Source organism: Setaria viridis, chromosome 9 (genome assembly GCF_005286985.2).
Source record: "Setaria viridis chromosome 9, Setaria_viridis_v4.0, whole genome shotgun sequence".
Lineage (NCBI taxonomy): Eukaryota > Viridiplantae > Streptophyta > Magnoliopsida > Poales > Poaceae > Setaria > Setaria viridis.
The window spans coordinates 17379283-17399281 of record NC_048271.2 but is presented as its reverse complement, the minus strand read 5'-3'; the positions used below and the strand labels follow the sequence as shown (position 1 = coordinate 17399281).

Here is a 19999-nt window from a genome sequence, read left to right as displayed (position 1 = left end):
GAACATCTTTTCCTTTTGAAGACCGTCAGTTCAGGTGGTGAGAGTGCTTCAGCTTTTAGTGAACTCATCTTGCGCTTCTCATGGAAAAAAAAAGGAGTGGCTCGTGTAAACTGCCCCGCAAGTAGTTAAGGGCCTCAACCTATCCTATGGCCGTCCTTTTAACTCTGGTAAGCCAATCATCATAAGTGAGCAGATCACAATTATTCGAGGTTAATGAGCTTATACGAGTGATCAGATGTAGGTTCGTACATTATGAACTGCAGGGAAATGGGCGTGCAGGAACGTGCCCGGCAGCAGCTTTGGAGGTTTATGAATGAACTCCGGAGGTTCGTACATGTACTGATGCTCATGCGGCGGCGGCGCGCACATCTAAGATTGTGGCTCGATTAATAGTTCCATCCCATCTGATGCGACCATTCGGCCTGCTGCCTCCCGCGAACAATGCTATATATAATGACCATAGAACCGCAGGTTTCGATGTGCATGAGGCCACGAACGAGCACTTGGCCCACTCCAAGGACCCATCGGCCATCGCCTCGCTCGCTTCCGACGATGATGAGGAGCCTCCTGGCGGCGGCGCTCGCGGTGCTGGGCTTGCTGGCGAGGCCGTCGGAGTGCGCGCGCGCCTTCTTCGTGTTCGGCGACTCGCTGGTGGACAACGGCAACAACAACTACCTCATGACGACGGCGCGAGCCGACTCGCCGCCGTACGGGATCGACTTCCCGACGCACCGCGCCACCGGCCGCTTCTCCAACGGCAAAAACATCCCCGACATCATCAGTACGCCGGCCGCTCGTTTGTGTTGCAGCTAGCATTGCGCGGGTGCTGTTACGCTGACGGCTAACCTATGAATCTGTCGTCGTCGTCATCGCAGGCGAGCACCTGGGCGCCGAGACCACGCTGCCGTACCTGAGCCCGGAGCTCCGCGGGCAGAAGCTGCTGGTCGGCGCCAACTTCGCGTCGGCCGGCGTCGGGATCCTCAACGACACGGGCATCCAGTTCGTGGACATCCTCCGGATGAGCCGGCAGCTGCGCTACTTCGGCGAGTACCAGGCCAAGCTGCGCGCGCTGGTGGGCGCCGCCCGGGCGCGGCAGCTGGTCCGGCGCTCCCTGACCCTCATCACCCTCGGCGGCAACGACTTCGTCAACAACTACTACCTCGTCCCCTTCTCCCTGCGCTCCCGCCAGTTCGCGCTCCCGGACTACGTGCGCTACCTCGTCTCCGAGTACAAGAAGATCCTCATCGTGCGTACTTTGCTACTTGTTGTATATATACACATATACATACATACATATATATACTGACACGTACGTACACGCAGAGGCTGTACGCGATGGGTTGCCGCCGTGTGCTGGTGACGGGGACGGGCCCGCTGGGGTGCGCGCCGGCGATCCTGGCGCAGCGCAGCCGCAACGGCGAGTGCGCGGCGGAGCTGATGCGCGCGGCGTCGCTCTTCAACCCGCAGCTGGCGCGGGCGCTGGATGGGCTGAACGCGCGGTTCGGCGCGGGGACCTTCGTTGCGGCGAACGCGTTCCGCGTCCACTTCGACTTCGTCAGCGACCCGGCGGCGTACGGGTTCGCGACGGCGACGGAGGCGTGCTGCGGGCAGGGTCCCCACAATGGGCTGGGCCTGTGCACGGCGGCGTCCAACCTGTGCGCCGACCGGGGGCGCTACGTGTTCTGGGACCCCTACCACCCCACGGAGCGCGCCAATCGGATCATCGTCAGCCAGTTCATGAGCGGGTCTCTCGACTACGTCAGCCCCATGAACCTCAGCACCGTCCTCGAGATGGACGCCAGGCTGGGCGCCTGATCCATGGAGAGCCAGGCGAACGGTCGAGCTGCCGACGTGGCGCCTGTGCCGGCTGTCGTGTATGCACGTAGTATAAATTAACAGCATTGTGTGTGTGTGTGTGTGTGTGTGTGTGTCCATGTGTTCGGTAGTACAAATTGGTAAGGTCCTCGTGGAAGAAGGATGGATATTCGGATGACGTGTCAACACGAGAATGGTTGTGTAGTGTACACGCAGGAAAGAATTGGAACGGGATCGTGAATAATTTGAAGAGTTCATTCAGCAATTGGGTGGACCGACGACGAGCGGTACGGTGGAGGCAGGCGACGGACGGTCTGGACCAGAGTATTTTTGTTTGGGCCGTCTGCCTCGGCGTCGGCTTTGGGCTCATTTAACTCGTATAAGCTTCCAAAAGTTGGGTTTAGAATATGGGCCAAACTCCTGCGATATTTTCGTCTTTTCTATTTTCAATTTTTCATCCACGCACGTTCCGTACACTGGTGCCACAAAACAGGCAATTAGTGGTGTTGGGGGTTGGTACCCTGTCCCCCTCTGAATCTGGTGACGCCTTGCGCTCGGAATCTCTAGTCTGAGCCTCTGAGGTTGATGGCGTCAGAAATTTGGTGCCGGCCAAGTGAATCCAATGCAACTTGTGGTGGCAGTTGGTATCTTTGGGTTGGAGCGATTGGGAGCGCATCATCACCTCGTCCAATCACGCTAGCTTCTTGCCAATAAACTCGCCGAGGTTTCGCTGTCGCTCGGCAAACTTGGAGTGGATCTGGCCCTGCTGTTTTTGTTAATTCCGGAAGGCTACGCGCCAAGCTAGCTTAACTAGCGTCGCGCCCACAAGAGCGGCAGCTGCGTGCGAGGAGCACGCACACGCGCGCGGCGGCGACGGCGAGGGCGATGGCGGCGGAGGAGAGCCGGCAGGAGACCAGCCTGGGCTACCTCCCCGAGGCGTGCCTGGCGCACGCCATCGCGCTCACCTCCCCGCGCGACGCCAGCCGCTGCGCCGCCGTCTCCCCGGCCTTCCGCGACGCCGCCGACTCCGACCACGTCTGGGGCCGCTTCATCCCCGAGGGCCACCTCCGCGCCGTCGTCGACCTGCAGACCGTCAACACCGCCGCCGGCCGCCGGGCCAGCACCAAGAAGGACGCCTACCTCGGCCTCTGCGAGGGCGGCGTCGCCGTCGACGGAGACGCCGGGTGCAGGCTGTGGCTGGACAGGGCGAGCGGCGCCAAGTGCTACGCGCTGTCGGCGAGGAGGCTCAGCCTGCCGTGGGAGGATGGCGAGTTCAGCTGGCGATGGGCGGCACACCCGCTCTCCAGGTCCGATTCTCTTCTCCCATCCGAGGCCTGTTTCTAAATTGGAAGTGACAAAGTTTGCATTTTGCTATAAATGCGCAACAGTAGCATTTCGTTTGTATTTGTAAATTATTGTCCAAACATTGACTAATTAGGCTCAAAAGATTCGTCAATATTTGGATAATAATTTACAAATACAAACGAAATGCTACACTTGCGTATTTATGGGAACTAAACAAGGCCGAGTCGCTTTGTTTAATTCATCCATTTTCCCCCTATGTAACCTTCATCTAAAAATCTTTACTATAGGTAAATTAATTGTTATTACTGATGCACTAAGCGTGTAATGTTCATCTACGTCCTGTAAATTACTGATGCATTAAGCCACTGCCAAAGAAAAGGAAACGAAAGAAAGAGAGAAAAATAAACAGATGCGCACAAAGCTAGCTCCAAAATCTGTTACACGCCCAGCTGGCATGATAATGCTGAATCGCACAGACAATGCTGGTAACTTTTGAACAAAGCCAAAATAACGTGCATCTCGTTTCTTAAAAAAGGACAACGTGCATTGACACCGTTTGCTGATTGTTTGTTCTTGGCATGTGCGTACGGAGTATGCGTTAGCGTCACATGGATGATAAGTATTAGGGCGAAGTCAGGTTCGTGGTGCCTGGTGCACTCGCACTGGCACCAGGTCCACTGCGGAAAAAGCACCTTCAGTATCGGATCCAAACCCTCCTTTAGTACCGGTTATATAACCGGTATTGCTAAGTAAAGGACCAACCGGTATTAAAGGACCAACCGGTACTAAATTCTTTTTTTCTTTTTTGTTTCTTTTCTCATTTTATTTTCTTTTTCTCAATTCTCTATTAGTATTTCATATTTATTTTATTTACGTATACTAGTTCTAATACGCAATATATATAAAGTTGTATTTGATCTATAATATTACATTTGAGATACTATTATACATAGACATACTGTGCATAAACATACATGAATAATACATCATTATGGAACTCTCCCGCTGGATTGACTACCTCGTCCAGAAGAAATCCACTGAGTTTTTCTTGAATTGCACGGATGTTTTCCGTGTCGAGTAGTTCTTCCTTCATATACATAATCTATGTCATTAGCAAAGATTACTATATTAGATCAATGGATTTGCACAATTAGAACTAATTTATTGTCAAGAAATTTGTATACGTACTTTGAATTGACTAATATTTATACATTTTGTAACAATAATTTACTACAAAAATATTTACAGTGAATTGCACATTTCTATAATTTATTGAACTATTTGATAAATTTTGTAACAGTAAATGACAACATCATAAAATTTCTTGGTAGTTTCTAAAAGTGTTAAAGTAATTTTCACTTATTTCTAGACATTTCTAACAATTAACAGAATTTTCTAACATGACATGTTGTACAATTTACAAATGATAGGATTTTGCAAAATATTTTCTATATTTTTAGCTAATTCAACATTTTTTCTACAATTTCTAGCTAATTTCATATACTGTAGAAATAAAAAAAATAAATAATAAAAAATATGACGTCAGCCCGTCGCGAGCTTACGTAAGCAGAGAAGACGATCGAGCCCACGGCCGGACGCTTGCGCACGTGGAGGTCGGGTCGAGGGCAGTGCCGGTGTCAGGGTGGTGGAGCGAGGGAGGCGCCGATGGTCAGGTCGGGGGCGACATTGGTGTCGTGGAGGCTGGTGGCACATCGTCGAGGAGGAGGCCCGCGGCGGTAGAGTGGGGGAGGTACAGGCGGAGTTGGGGAGATGAGGGCTGCCGGCGGCGGAGTGGGCCGGGGAGAGGTGCGTGCGGTGGCGCCGGGCGACAGTCGGGGGCGGCGCCGGTGTCGGGAAGGCCGCAGGTGGCGGAGTGGGGGAGGTGCCAGTGGAGTCGGGGAGAGGAGGGCTAGCGGCGGTGGAATGGGCCGGGGGAGAGGCGCAAGCGGTGGCGCTGGGTGACGGTCGGGGGTGGTGCCGGTGTCGGGAAGGCCGGCGGCGCGTCGTCGGGAGGAGGCTAGCGGCGGCGGAGTGGGGGAGGCGACGACAGAGTTAGGGAAGGAGGGCCGGCGGTGCTGGAGTGGACCAGGGGAGAGGCGCGTGCTATGTTTGTCAGGGAGGAAGCAGGCGGCGTGTCGTCGGGGAGGCAGCGCGGAGGATCCAGAGGGCCAGCCACGGCGTCGTCGTCGATCGAGATGAAAAATTTGCTAAGTGTTGAGGGATGGGGGAAGGAACACGATGTGGTTAAATACCCCCTTTAGTACTGGTGCTAGCCAGCACCCGGTACTAAAGGTCTTTTATACCGGGTGCTAGCTAGCACCGGAGGTCGGCCCTTTAGTACCGGGTCCAGAGCGCGCCAAAATGAAACTGCCCCCCTTTAGTTTCGGATGTTGTTATTGGAAACTTCATTGTTTGTCTTCCATTGCAGCATTTCCAGCGTGTTACCTAACTTTTTGTGCCCCTGTTTGCAATCTGGGTATAATAATTTTTTATGATCATCTAACATTCACTCAAACTTATTTGACTACTTCACATTCTCGCAGTCTTCCTTTGCATCTCGCAACACCTAGATCATCAGGACCTTCTTCTGCAACCATCTCTTCTTCAGCCTCGCCTATTGTAGCATCTGCAAAGGCACCTCCTTGAGTCCAATCAGAATTGTAGTTATCATTTTCTTCTTCATCATCTTTCATCATAACTCCTCTTTTCCCGTGCTTGGTCCAAATGAAATAGTTAGGCATGAATCCCGAGCTGTATATGTGGGCGTGAATAGTCTTTCTGGATGAGCATTCCTTCTCATTTTTGCAAATTTGGCATGGACAACAAATGAAACCAGACGGCAGCTTGTTGGACTTTGCCAGATCGAGAAAACCACGCAAGCCATTAATGTACTCCATGCAACGTTTATCCGCGATGTACATCCATTGCCAATCCATCTATAAAGTATCACCGAACTAAAGATATTCTAATCATCCATAAAATTATACATGAAACATAACAAACATGATACAAATACCATTAAACTCAAATGTTGTTGAAAGTTTAGATAGAAATACACAAATTTAAATTTCAGAAAAAAAACATGATACACAACGACAAACTCAAATATCGTTAAAAGTTTAGATAGAAATACACAAATTTAAATTTTAGACCCAAACAACATGATACACTACGACAAACCATCAATTGAGTACTATCTAGGAAGACTTTAAGCATTCTTGGACGGCGAAGACGAAGGTTTCGCTGACCCAGCCTCATCCTATGGTTTATTTGTGCCTCCTGCGACGGTAGTACTCAGTGGACCTGAAAGACCCGAGAATGACGGTGGAGCATAACGACCTCCAAAAGGAGGTTCCTGACCCATCGCAACAGCATCTTCATGACATCTTTCCAAATAACGAAGCATTGCTCTCTCCCACGTGCTCATTTTTTCGGCTTATCATGAGGGCCAACTATGATTTTCCCTTACCGCGAGAGGAACGACCATCGCCCCCACCAACGCCACTCCTCTAGCAGCAGTAGCCATCTCTATGTACCACAATTTAATTAGCTCATATATTATGAATAAATTATATTTTTTCCCACAATTTATTTAGCTCAAACATAACATATAAATGGGTGACCTTGGTACATGTTGGAGCCCCCAATCGGTACTAAAGGGGGTCACGGGGGCTCCGGGGGAACTAGCTGTTAGACCCACTAATGGTCATATTAGTACCAGGTCAAAAACCAACCGGTACTAAACCTCGGGACGAATGCTGAGTTTTTGAGAGTTTCCCGTGTCCAAACAGTTTTTCCCCACTGTTAGTGCTAAAATTCACCGTATGCGCATCACGTAGGCCGATGCACTTGCACCATCAAGTAACAATTTGACTTTTCAACCACGTAGGCTGATCACGTCAGCCTGGCCAGCGTGCGCATCACACGCACCTGGTCACTGGTGTGCAGCCCAGCAAGAAGAAGCTCGACAACTAACGGCAATTCCATAATTTTTTTCTTCAATTCTTAATCCAGTCTCTCTTACTCCTTCCAAGTTTTCTAAACAAATGGATTACTTATGTTGTAGGGTCTTACTTTGATGAATATATGGCTTGATTTCTTTTCAGAAGTTTGGGTTTCTATTATCTATATATTTATTAGTGTATTGATAAAAATAGCTTGCAAAATAATTTCGTCATTTGGTACGTAAGAGATTATGAGTTACTTGGTTGATGTGATAGATTAACATACTCTTCTATATAAATTTGGTAGAACTTAGGATAATTTGATTTAGGATAAATTCAGAATCATTTATATTTATATGTGTGGATGGAACGATGAATTGAAATTAAGTTTGTGTGGACTTCGCAATGTGGTGGACGCAATTAAGGAAACATATTTTTAGATGTGTTCAAAATTGATTATTGTCTCCTCTATCATTTAAGGCCCAAGTTTCAACGTAACCTAGCCAAGCTATAGTGAAATTGACTTCCATTCACAACCATCCAATTTAATTTACAAAGACATGACTTTAATCCGATCAATTTTTAGAGGAGGTAGCTTAATAAATTTTACTTAGCCAAACATCAATATAATTTTTGCCATTCTTTCTTTTGTCTAAGGAAACTTTAGCCATTTTTTTTAAAAAAATTATCCGTATGTATAATCGCTCTATTATGCTTTGCAAAAAGTGTCAATGTATGCTAGAAAAAAAAATATCGACGGCCAATACCATGCTAAGTTGTGCACCATGGTTGTTTCGACTCTAGCTTCGCGCTATATTATAATTCAAAATCATTGAAGAATAAGAATCTCGTCTTTTATTTGATATCAAGCTGATGAATTCAAAAGAAACAAGAAAGTAGTTGTATCAATGTTATTGACTGCATGACACTAATGTATGGTTGGTCTTGTCAGGTTTGGTGAGGTTGCCAAGCTCATGGACTGCACGTTCCTAGACATCTACGGCCGGCTCCCGGCCGCCGCGCTGACGCCAGCGACCTCCTATGCGGCGTACCTGGTCTACGACACCGCAAAAGGGCACCGCGGCCTCAGCTTCCCGGACCAGGAGACAATGGTGAGCTTAAGTGGCCGCGGGGTGCTGTCGGAGGCCAGCCGCCGCACCGTGTGCCTCCGCCCCGACGAAGCCGAGGCGCGCAAGTTCTGGGGCGCCGACCTCATCGTCGTCGCCCCAAACGGCGTGGGCGAGGAGCCGAGGCTGCGGGGTGATGGGTGGTGGGAGGTGGAGATGGGGCAGCTGCGCACGAGGGAGGCCGGCGAGCACGAGGCCCTGGGCGAGGAGGAGGTGGTGGCGAGCTTCGAGGTGCTGGGGTCCTACCCCAAGCGCGGCCTCATCGTTGAGGGCATCGAGTTCAGGCCCTCCACTAGTCTTGGTTTGGGAGCGTCCGCGCACCAATGATGTGCGGTTGATGACGGATTAGGCCTGCTACAGAGGGTATAACCCACTCTTGTCCACACCCAAATTCAAATAATTATTATCCGCTTCTTACCCTCTTCGATCCCATCCATATCCAATGGATAATTAACTTTGTGCTACATATATTTACATATTCAATAGATCCCTCCCCATTTCTAATAGGTATATAATTTTCTATCCTACCCTCCTATTTGAAGTAGGTGTGGATTTAGAAAATAGGGAGTGGGTGTGGATATCCATTGGCAGGTTTACAACGGATGCCCCGCCTCAAGATGTGCATGGCTTCTAGTTTGAACATTATTGGCATGGAAGATTTGGACTCTAGAAATGAAGGGATTGGAGAAATCGTTTTACATTTTGTGGTGTTTAGTTGGACCGATTTGGGGACTGTGTCAACGAATCACGTTACATTTTGTTTGGTTAGGGTGGCTCTGTATCAGGTACCGTGCAAACGAATAACGCCGAAGTACAATCACGATTAATCTCCCCATCCAAAGGAACCATTCACTTCTCTCAGTTCTCGCCCTCTCCTTTGTACTGATCCCCTTCCTACATACAGAGGCTATAGTATGACTGCACGACTCTTTTTGATTGGAATTAGGGTGCCCGATCTTCTATCAGGTAAGAGTAATTCTTGATTTGGTGGAGTAGCAACATACTCGATCCGACTTCTGATCGGCCAGATCCTCGTAATCGAAGCACCACTTCTCTGGTTATCAACCGTGCGCAGTTCGGTTGACCTCCACGAAGACTATCTCCTGCAAGCGAATCAAGAACATAAGCAAGAGCAAAGAAGAACCAACTCAATTGCAGAAAACCTTGAATTAAGCATACGAAGTTGGGGTCTCACAAAACGATGAACGGCGGCTGTGCACTGACAAATTGAATCTAAGCAAAACCTAAACCCTAACTTAGGCGATGTACTGAATATAAAGTGTTTAGGGGCGTGCAAGACCACTGGACGCTTTCTTAATGGACTCCAACACGATACACGGGCCAAAAGCCCAAAAATGGTGACGCGGCGCCCTGACATAATCTGAATGTGCACTTTTTTCAACGATTCCAGTTGACTCAAAGTGGGACCAATGCCATTAGAAAGTGTGTCTTCTCATCTTTCTATGTATATGTAAAACATCAAAAACGGATTTCGTATATGATCTGGTGTCGATCCTAAAGCGGACCACTCCTGTACTTCTAAGGAAGCAGCGAGGCTCGTCGAGGATGGACGATGCAGCAAGCGCTGCTGCGAGGCGACGGCACCAACGCCGGTGTGCGCTATGATGCTGAGCTTGATGGTCTGATGCTATTCCACTCAAATTTCTAGTGTTCTCCAGCGAGGAGGCCATGGCAGGTTTGGGCTCTACGTCTATGGTTGCATGATCCGATGATCCGGTAATTTAGAATACGTTTGGTTGCTTGTATCATTTGATAATTGGTTATTATATATATGAAATATTTAAAATATTAATGATTTTTTATTGGACGAATTGCACCAACACATCTAACATGAAGACATTCACTTAATACATTATTCTATTAGAGGAATGAACCATACGGTACACGTAAATTGGTTGAACCCCATCATCCAGGATCATCCATACATATACCATGTGGTGCATGCAATCAAACACACCCTCAGTTAGTCGATACCGTTACCCGGTGAAACCAAACAAATCACGTAATCACCATCCTGTATCTTACACTGTTGTGATTTGATACCTTTATGTTTGCATTACCGCACTATGCAAATTAGGAATTTAGTTAACTTTTAACTGTAAGTAAGATATGTGAACGCTATCTTGGTAACACATGAGTAATATGGCAGATGTAAATGCTGCCAAAAAAAATATAACCCATATGAACTTATACATGCAGGCTGTTGATGTGGTAGCGCAGAATATAGTCGATCAGCTTCAAGCATTCGCACAGTAATACTGTCAAGAAACCTTATCGCCGTTACTTGTGCGGGCTTCATTGGCAACAGCTCGAACTACCGCTCACCCTCGGTGCATGTCAAGGAGATCGAAGAGCCCGGCGAGATCCGACAGCTCAAAATCACAACACAAATCACCTCAAGGGGAAAAAAAAAAGATGTCTCGTGTATGTTTCGTGGACACCTTCAGAACCTCTTATAGAGGAGATGTCAACCCTGTGCTCATGGTTTCTACTATAAAAACATCCCAATAACTGGGGAGTACTACCACACAGAAAAATACTGCTAAGCTGCCGGCTCCTGGAACCCGGCCACCGCGTGCCCCGCCAAAGCCGCTCCTGGAAACCGGCATGCAGGCGTTCGTGCGCCTCGCCCCCGGCCCTCTTCTCGACCTCCCTCCATTCTTGGCAATGCTCCAGCCCTTCACACAATTCTCCGATCCCCAATTAAGCTTGCCAAGCCGGCGAGGCTGCGTGCCGTGCGTGCATGCAGCGACGTCGGCCGGCAGCAGCATGGCCCTGATCGACCTCGGGCGAGGCGGCAGCCGCGGCGCGGGCGCGGGCGCGGGTGGCGCGCCGGCCAAGCCGCGGCTCGTGATGCTCGTCGCCGACCCCTGCCGCGAGTCGACGGCGGCGATGGAGTGGGCGCTCTCCCACGCCATTGTCGAGGGCGACGACATCCTGCTCCTCCACGTCAACATGCCCCACCCCCACAACGGCGCCGCCGGCGGGCACGTGCCCTCGCGCTCGTCGTCCGGCGGGAGCGCCGGCTCTCCGATCGCGGCGTTCCTCGGCGGGGGCGGCTCCGGCGCCGGCGCCGGCGCGGACGGCGGTGGGGATTTCATGGAGGCGATGCGCGGCGCGTGCAAGGCGCGGTACCCCCGCGCGCGGGTGCACGGGGAGCACGTCGAGCCCGCCACGGAGGGCCGCGAGGCCAAGGCACAGACCATCCTCGCCGAGTCCCAGCGCCGCCGCGTCGAGCTCCTCGTCATCGGCCACCGCCGTGTCTCCTCGTTCCTCGGGTACGTACGCCGCCGTGTAATGACCAACGTTCTTCTCGATCTACTCATGCACGCATAGCACAAACACGACGTCTCTAACAATGAAGCATGCCCATATCATCATCAGGTTGAGGAGCTCTAGTGGGTCGAGCCGCGGCCATGACAGCACGGCGGAGTTCTTGATCGAGCATAGCAAGTGCCTGTGCGTGAGCGTGCAGAAGAAGGGCCAGAACGCCGGATACCTGCTCAACACCAAGACCCACAAGAACTTCTGGCTCCTAGCATGAGCATACATGTACTCGCTCCATCTTCAATTGATGGTTCGGACTTGATTTGTCTTCAAATTAGATACGGCGCACATGATGGCACCATGGCACACACCATGCTTGCTTGATTTTACATTACCAATTAGATCAATGCTGGCTCAAACTGGCGGGTATATGTACGAAAAGGCTTTGTTCGTGGTTCGCCCTTCTTCGTATTAATCACTCGATCAGCTTGGCTATTCAATTCTATTCCTAAATACCAGCTCCGTCCTTAAATACATTACCTAAAAACATAAATTAATTTGCTTGTTCTAAACGTCATATATATTTGAGAACGAAGAAAGTACTATGCATGTCTATGTGTGATTCCAAGAAAAAAAAAACCAACTGTAACAACAATCTCTAGTACAGCAAAACTGGAAGCACGGAGGCTCAGAATCAACTGTTCCAATTTTAGATCAAAAGTAGATGTTTCCATTTGAGGCCTGTATAGTGAATTTCTTTTTTTGCCAATTAAAATGATGTTACGATACAGGCAGGCAATACATGTACTTCTGGGAAGATCAAATATGCGGCACACAGCTATTATTCAGGATGTACTACTGTGCACAGGCTATTTTCCAGTACAAGGCATATACGTGCACATTACCTGCTTACTTACGGTTAATGTTCTAGGCAGGCATGCTGTTGCTGATTAAATCATTCCGCCTCGAAATTCCACAAATATGTTGTTTCATATCCCTGTTTATCTGGATCCCATCTAAAATTCTGGAAACCTTCGGGGGAGTAGTTGTTTCGTTCTCGTTCTCCCAGCATACAGTCTAAGCCACTTGATAGGTCATCCATGGGCAAAGAGTAGTCTGTGATCTCCATGCATCCATCTTGATCAAAATACAATGAATTCGAAGAAGTGTTGAGTTGGGTTCTGAGAATGCTTGATTCATGGCTCGATGATGAAGGAGCGCCATCTTTGTGCAATCTTTGACTCGAATTTCTCTGGTGAAGCCTGTATTTCTGCGTCAGTTTAAAAGAAGAGTTTTCTGTCTTAGCATATCCGCAAACAACAGGCCGGCTTCATCATTACGACGCAACAAATCTAAATCTCCAGACTGTATGACATTTGAACTATATCTTAGCACATGCATGCATTTTAAAACCTGATTCGTTTGCATTTCCTAAGCCACACAAAACTTCAGTTGTTTGAAAACATGAATTTGTATAATAAAACTGATACTCCTTTCGTTCAAATTATAGTTCATTTTAGTTTTGTCCTAAGTCAAATATATCTAATTTAGCCAAATTAAATTTATAGGGAAAAGCACCAACATCCAATTAGTTTTATTATTAAATCCACCAATGAAGATGTCCTGATAGGCATTTATTTGGTACTATAAATATTAATATATTTTTTCTATAAGTTTTATCAAAGCTAAATATGTATGTAATATGTTTGACCTAGGACAATCTAAATGAACTTTAATTTGGAATGGATGAAATAGGTGACAACGCCTATTAAAAACTGCAAAATTTATATGGTGCTTTATTGGTGATCCTTTCGAGATCAATTGCATGCATGCGTACCGGATCTATATATGTAAAAAACTAGAGCCCACAAGTTAATACTTCACATAAATTAATTTAACAATATGGTATTTTACTATCATGTGATATTGACAGTTGCAAAGTTATGTGAACATTTAGAGATAGATAATTTAGAGTCTCCGGTCACAATCACCAACAAAATGAGTAAGCTTAACTAAAGGCTTATCTACTTGTTCAAGTGGATGCATGTTCATGGTGTGCATTACTTTTTTGTTTAATTTTATATCACAAAATCGAAAACTAATAAATAGATCAAGGTACGTAGATGGATCTAATGACTGCATTTTAATTAGTATGTGTTGAGATTAACATCATGGATGGTTAACGAGGTAAAACTTGTCTTAGACAACCCTAGGTGATATTTTTGTAAGGCATGCATGCATGCCTTTTACAAGAACATAATTTAGAATTGAGTAATTACCTGAAGGTGACTTGCAACTTGCTCCCTTGTCAAATGTTTAACCTTCATTATCTCCAGTATCTTGTTTGGAACTGCCTCTGTAAACCAAAGGACACTAGTCACTACCCCAAAGAAATACGGAGATTAATAGAACATCGTTTAAAAGGAAATGAGATCGAGCACTCACTGTCTGATCCTAGGGAATTCACAGCTGCAATGAATTGGCGGTGCAGCTGCATAGTCCAGCTGAGCCTTGACTTCCTAAGGTCCCGAATGTCTGTGACCGTCCCGTTATTCTCTCTTATCTCACTGTCCAACGTCGCCGTGGCTTCAGTAATTCCCATGGTTCGATATGGCAGCTGATCGACATGTTCAGCGTTGTTACACTTTCTGTGCTCCGCACCAATTTGCTTCCGGAACACATGCTGCCAGATGTTCTTCAATTCTTCAATTCTCAGAGGCTTTATCAGGAAATCTGAAGCCCCATTGGTGATATATTTCATCACTGTGGCCGTATCTCCGTTTGAAGACATTACTGAATAAGATGATGAACATATGGAAAATTTAGCAGATACACACTGAAATTTTGTTAACCCTTCACTTGAACCAGAATCTTCACTACAGACAACACCCACACAAACAAACGCAAATGTAGAGTGTATTGTACTCATCATTTAATCATGGAAGCGAGGGCAATGGAGAGCGGTCTGGTTCAAGAGAAATCAGAAAAGAGGCAACATGCAAGGAGAAGGTAAACTAATGCATCTAAATTAACTTAGAAAACTATATACAGAGAGAATAGAGAGACAGAGAATATAGATAGAGGAACTTACTCACGGTGGGGATGCCAAACTTTGAGGTAACTTCTTGCAGAATGAGTAAACTGTCTTCCGTTGGAAAGAACACATCGCAAATGATGAGGTCCACAGTTTGCTGGTTGCCATAGATGAAGGACATTGCTTCTCTAACATTCTTATATGTTGTAACTGAATGTGATTGATGATTATAGTATGTCAGAAAGCATCATACGAATATGTATGGGTATTGGACTAAACCGGTTTATTCTGAAATCTGAAAATTAATTAAATTTATTTACATCCTTAATTGTGCAACTACGTTATTTCAATACATATAATTGCCTTAGAAACTTGGTATAACACAATTTTTTTGAATTTGGAAAACCAACAATGCTTTCCTAGTAGAATGAAAAGTTTCTATATGTTCAATTATTCTCCAAAATACTTTTTTTCCACGACCGTGCCTTAGCACGTATTTCATTAAGAGGGACAATTCTCCAGAATACTAAATGGAGACTGTTATCTTATACACATTCAAATGCAAATTTCATGAATCCCAACTGTAGCACCAACTGCTATTAGGATGATGGTACTAAAACAAACATTTTAGCAATTTCTTTATGACTTATATATCTTTTTACGACTGAACCTTACAAGTCTAATTCAGAAAAAATAAACAGAGAAAGCTGTAGTCTCGACCTTTCTAGATGGAGAATATGCTTATTAGGCATTCTAATATTTTATTTGTATTTTTTAGTTTGATATTATACTTGAAATTCTATTGCAGTATTGGAAAAGGCCCCTCTCTCCTTTACTATATTTCATGCATTTTGTTGAAACCAATACAGATGTAAATGTGTAATGTTTCTATGTGAATGATTTAAGAGGATCCATAGAATAGATATATTGTTGATCAGAGTAAACTTTGACTCATATTGCATACATATTCTACAAGTGAACCTAGGGTTTTATGTGGATGCCTTGCATGAAGTTGGATTCTCAAAATATAGTGTTGTGCATTAAGATCTAGCATTAGCCAGCATGATATTGTAAATATACAACTTTAATAATTTTCAATAATCATGATATCTATCTAGTAGTAGACATATGCTGGATGTATTACCCTTGTAGCTGCACTTGATAAGTAGTTCTTCCATAACTGACAGGTATGAAGAGTTGTTATCAATAACGAGGACTCTTAGCCCAGAAGGCCACAGCGCTTGGTCCATTCACCTAATTAAGAGAAAGAGAGCAATTTTTTCTGCATGTTAGGAGGCACGGTATGCTGATTAACTTGGCAACTTTGCTACCCTTTAGTCTAACCTGCCCTTTCTTCTAGGCGTAGCACATCTATATATCATTCACATTCAATTCTTTTAGAATATATATACGTATAGTTCATTACTACTTTGATTGAGTCTAGAAATCAAATATGTGATTTAAATTTAAGCATGACGCATGTCATTATTCAATCATTAACGGGAAAAACATGGAGTTTAGCTGTGCTTGTTGCAATAATTAACAAGACCGAAAAACATGTACAGTAGCTAGCTAGCTTAGATATGTATGATCGCTTGCAGACCTTCCTTTTAGCTAGCTGTCTACACGTATATATGAATCAATCTACCACTAATGACACTTAATATACCTTTATCCAAAGCATCCCAAATTTGCAAAAAAAAAAAGGTTGATGAAACTAAACGAGAAATCACCGATATCTTCTTGCAAAGCTGTTAGGCCAACTAATAACAACTTAACCAAAAAACATGTGCATGCAAAATAACACCTCCATATATGCATGTATGAGAGCCGCCATGCATGTATACTTCGTATCCACACATCGTTCTTTTCACATGCGATATTGAAGGAAGCACTTACCGCAGGGGAATGGATCGATCCACCAAGCTACGATGATCTAGTAGCTAGCGACGACTGAGCTCCAAGATACGTGTATGTAATAAAAAGAGATGCATGCAAGATATACATATCTATATATGCTTCTGCTCCAAGAAGATGATTAAATAAGGAATGTGTATGACTGAAAAGCCACGGCCATGCGATGCATATGCAGCTAGATGCAGTATATGCGGAGCGTGAGGTAGAAGGAATGAGAGGGCTGGGAGGGGTATATATCGGCTCCAACGGGGAGCAAATTAAAAGCCAGGGCGGGAGGAATCAAGCTTTGGGAGAGAACATATGCACCCCACGTGAAGCCCCCTCCTCCACAACCCTAACGCGCGGTGGTGAATGGCCGGGAACATATGCACAGCAGTCGGCGGTCGCCGTCGGCGATGAAAGAACGTATCTTTCTACCCGGCGTACCACGTAACGCTCACAACGTATACATCTGTCCCGATCCCCCATCCATCACCTGGGCTGGAGTATCTCTCCCCGGCCTGGCCGTAATGGACCTTTTTGGCATCTAGGCAAGCTTTATCCAGCATTTGAGATTCGTACATACGACTTGGACTTTTCTTTTGAACGATATAGTAGAAAAAATATAAGACTACGCCCCGGGGTCATAGGTAGGAAAAAGGAAAAGAAAAAAAATAACTAGGCTCGTCCAGTTGGATGGGGCATTAACGCGGGTAACCACTCTCGAAACCGTCAAAACCTGATCGGTTGGATTGAGATATCAACGCGACCGCACTACTCCACTCAACAACGGCAGCCAAACGCGGCATCCACCAACAAGCTCAATCTCATGTAGTCGTTGAAACCTCCAGGTGTGACCTCACAAAGATTAGGAACTGAGAGAACAGACCGTACCGCACCGAGAAGGCCATCGCCATACGGGATCCTTCGCCGTCATGCCGCTACAACATCACACTCCACCCAACAAAGTGATACCACCAGATCCGAACCTCTCGCAGACTGCCTTGCAGTCGCCACCACAATAACACAAACGAGCGGGGCCTCGCCACATTCGTCATTGGACTCCACCTCACTCTCGTCGCCTCAAAGAGACACCACACGCGGGGGCCTCACCACGCCCGCCACAGTACTCCATGTCACAGATCTGTTTCTATTGTCACCATCAGAATTGTGAGCAATGTTGCCCTGCTTCCCAAGGTCTCCATCCAACCAAGCCACCACCGCAGGTTGACTTCGCCTCGTTGCTCCACCCGTGCTCGTCGCCTCCGCCGCTGTGTCAGCAAGCCAAAGTAGTCGCTTGTGCCGTCTTCCGACGACATACTACGCTAGAGTAGCCTAGCAAAGCTAAGCAACCCGTCACAATCCGCTGCAAGCCTAATCGTCCCATGATGCCGTCGCTGCAAGCGCCGTCATCCGACGCAATCCCACACCGCACTGACAGTTGCCAAGCAACGTCAGTCGCCGCAGTCCGCTGCAAGCAGCCACCCCAACAAAACGCGACAACCCCTGGCTGCCACCAGAACCGCGATCGCCTCCACGTGAGCTCACCAACCCCCATCAAGCTTGCCATCCTTCACCATGCTGCCTTGCCCCCGTCACCATCGGCTGCAGCTTCCCATGAGCAATGTGTCACCAGCAATGCCACAAACCGAGTTGGGTCTCTAGAAACGACGCCTCCAGAGAGGGGACGACGCCAGTGGCGCCACCGTCGCTTGTCCAGAATCTGGACAGGGTTTTCACCCAGAGAACCCCATGCAGCAAGGATAGAGCTCCAAGATGACGCCCCCAAGAACGACGCCCTAGGGTGCCGCTGGCAAAAGCTTTTGCCCGAAGCATCCCACCCCTTGCACTGCACGTACTCAGCCCGACATTCCTGGATCATAGCCATGGGAGCCCATCCACGGCGTCGCTGCGGCACCACAGTCATGCCTCCTCGCATCGCGACGCTGTCACTCGACCACCCTCACCTCCACTCCTCAGCGCGCTCACACACACGGCTGCCACCGGGCCTGCGCGCCTCGGAAGCAGCACCTCCTTCTTCCCCAGGTCCGGCAATCTCACTGCCCAGGCCACCCCGTGCGCGAGGCCAGCACCACAAAAGGGGCACCTCCTCCGTGCCCGCACGTGGCCGGGCTGGTGCGCCGCCATCGCCGGACCCGCCCCCAAGGACGAGGCCGCCTCGCGCTGCTGCTTCCTTCCGCCGCTGGCTGGATCCACTGAAGGGTCATGCGGATTCAGCCACAGAGGCACTAGAGCCACGAGCCCAGGTAGGATCCATGGCCGTGCATGGTGCAGCACTCACCCGTCACCGGCTGTCGCCCCCCATGCCTGGGAGCAGCCTGTCGGCGGATCCTGCCGCGGGGACATCGGATCTGCACCTGCCGGCGCTGGATCTGGTCGTCCTTGCCGACTCCACCACGGGCCGCCCCTCCAACGACCGAGGCGGCCGCTCCCGCCTATACATGAAGGAGGAGAAAGGCCACCCCGCCGCCGTCTTCCTTGCGGGCCGCTCGGACTTCCGGCAGCCGGCTCGAGTGGCGGTGCAGCAAAGGGAAGGGAGGAGAGAGGGAGTGGGTGGTGGCGGCGTTCCGCCCGCTCGTGTCGCCCACGCGGGAGCGACGCGGGGGAAGAGGAAGTGCGGCTACATACCTCTCTCTCTAGCTATCAATCTTGCTAGCAGTACTACAACAACTTGGACTTTCGGATCCACTTTGTCATCTTTTCTCAGCCTTAGCATTGTGTGGTCGAGCCACTACCACTACTGCCGCCGCGCCTCCGCCGGCAATGGCGACGGCCCTACCATCACCGAAAGAAAAATGTTGAATGTAGTAATTTTTTTAATAAACTGTTGATTTATGTTTTAGAAAATGTTGAATCTAGATTTTGTGATGTTGATCTAATTATTAAAAAATTATGAGTCTAATATGTTGGAATGTTGATTTAGAATAATTCTAATTTGTACCTGATAGGAATCTGGGTTCTGAGTTTACCTAGGGCTAGGGCTGGCTACGCCTGATATATCCGTTCCGATCCACAGCTGCTAATACTTTGAGTTGTACTGAAAAATTCTTCCTCTCTGCCCAGTCTGTGCCAAAAGAGCAATGATTTGCGTCTGATGTATTCCGGAAAGTTATATAAAATGTGACAATTAAGATTTTTCCTTTTAACTAGTTGTAGTGTTTCGCCATTTTCTCAAGAGTTCACTCCACATTTTGTAAACCTTAGAGGTTTGAAGAAAAATATAGAAAACCGTTGATGTTCCGTTGCCGTTAGGTCGCTAACCTGAATTGACATCACTTATTGGCCCAGCGGATGGACCTTTTTAGTTCAGGAATGATTTTGTTTTTTGAAACGTACCTGTATTAAAACGATAGGAAAACATACAAATACACGCAGCAGTACAGGTACATCCTAGAAAGATGCAGAAAAGTCAAGAACAGCTGTCCCACACATCTTGCACTCAAGGCCCTATAAAAAGGAAAAATTACAAATAGGTCCTCGGGGTCTTCTGTGCTTGCCGCCGTCTTCGCCCGTCTTCCACCTCCGTCGTCGGCCAGGCCAGCTCCAAAGCAGGAAGAGGACGACAAGAA

General features: G+C 47.6%; 4 protein-coding genes across 4 annotated transcripts; 3 read left to right on the top strand and 1 right to left on the bottom strand.

The window, feature by feature from the left end:
• Positions 1 to 555: 555 nt before the first annotated feature.
• Positions 556 to 2024, top strand: LOC117835862 (GDSL esterase/lipase At5g33370). Its single transcript, XM_034715176.2, has 3 exons — positions 556 to 781; positions 876 to 1246; positions 1324 to 2024. The coding sequence occupies exons 1-3, from the start codon at positions 556 to 558 to the stop codon at positions 1813 to 1815; spliced, it is 1089 nt and encodes a 362-aa protein (XP_034571067.2). The 3' UTR covers positions 1816 to 2024.
• Positions 2025 to 2230: 206 nt separating this feature from the next.
• LOC117835863 (F-box protein PP2-B11) lies at positions 2231 to 8891 on the top strand. The gene is made up of 2 exons (XM_034715177.2): positions 2231 to 3122; positions 8017 to 8891. The coding sequence occupies exons 1-2, from the start codon at positions 2701 to 2703 to the stop codon at positions 8516 to 8518; spliced, it is 924 nt and encodes a 307-aa protein (XP_034571068.1). The 5' UTR covers positions 2231 to 2700; the 3' UTR covers positions 8519 to 8891.
• Positions 8892 to 10610: 1719 nt separating this feature from the next.
• Positions 10611 to 11811, top strand: LOC117836533 (uncharacterized). Its single transcript, XM_034715984.2, has 2 exons — positions 10611 to 11490; positions 11597 to 11811. The coding sequence occupies exons 1-2, from the start codon at positions 10820 to 10822 to the stop codon at positions 11754 to 11756; spliced, it is 831 nt and encodes a 276-aa protein (XP_034571875.1). The 5' UTR covers positions 10611 to 10819; the 3' UTR covers positions 11757 to 11811.
• Positions 11812 to 12152: 341 nt separating this feature from the next.
• LOC117836532 (two-component response regulator EHD1) lies at positions 12153 to 16646 on the bottom strand. Its single transcript, XM_034715983.2, has 6 exons — positions 16413 to 16646; positions 15658 to 15767; positions 14571 to 14723; positions 13925 to 14272; positions 13759 to 13835; positions 12153 to 12749 (listed from the first exon to the last, which is right to left on the bottom strand). Exons 2-6 carry the CDS (start codon positions 15761 to 15763, stop codon positions 12435 to 12437), a joined length of 999 nt encoding a protein of 332 aa, XP_034571874.1. The 5' UTR covers positions 15764 to 15767; positions 16413 to 16646; the 3' UTR covers positions 12153 to 12434.
• Between the last annotated feature and the right edge of the window lie 3353 nt (positions 16647 to 19999).

Bases quoted from the DNA above. Each gene is read 5' to 3' on its own strand.
- LOC117835863 (XM_034715177.2), top strand. From the start codon at position 2,701: ATGGCGGCGGAGGAGAGCCGGCAGGAGACCAGCCTGGGCTACCTCCCC. The intron at 3,123-8,016 runs GTCCGATTCTCT...TGGTCTTGTCAG, and splicing joins GCGGCACACCCGCTCTCCAG to GTTTGGTGAGGTTGCCAAGC.
- LOC117835862 (XM_034715176.2), top strand. From the start codon at position 556: ATGAGGAGCCTCCTGGCGGCGGCGCTCGCGGTGCTGGGCTTGCTGGCG. The intron at 782-875 runs GTACGCCGGCCG...TCGTCATCGCAG, and splicing joins AAACATCCCCGACATCATCA to GCGAGCACCTGGGCGCCGAG. The intron at 1,247-1,323 runs GTGCGTACTTTG...ACGTACACGCAG, and splicing joins AGTACAAGAAGATCCTCATC to AGGCTGTACGCGATGGGTTG.
- LOC117836533 (XM_034715984.2), top strand. From the start codon at position 10,820: ATGCAGGCGTTCGTGCGCCTCGCCCCCGGCCCTCTTCTCGACCTCCCT. The intron at 11,491-11,596 runs GTACGTACGCCG...TATCATCATCAG, and splicing joins CGTGTCTCCTCGTTCCTCGG to GTTGAGGAGCTCTAGTGGGT.
- LOC117836532 (XM_034715983.2), bottom strand. From the start codon at position 15,763: ATGGACCAAGCGCTGTGGCCTTCTGGGCTAAGAGTCCTCGTTATTGAT. The intron at 14,273-14,570 runs GTAAGTTCCTCT...CATCTTATTCAG, and splicing joins GTTTGGCATCCCCACCGTGA to TAATGTCTTCAAACGGAGAT. The intron at 12,750-13,758 runs GTAATTACTCAA...AAACTGACGCAG, and splicing joins AAGTTGCAAGTCACCTTCAG to AAATACAGGCTTCACCAGAG.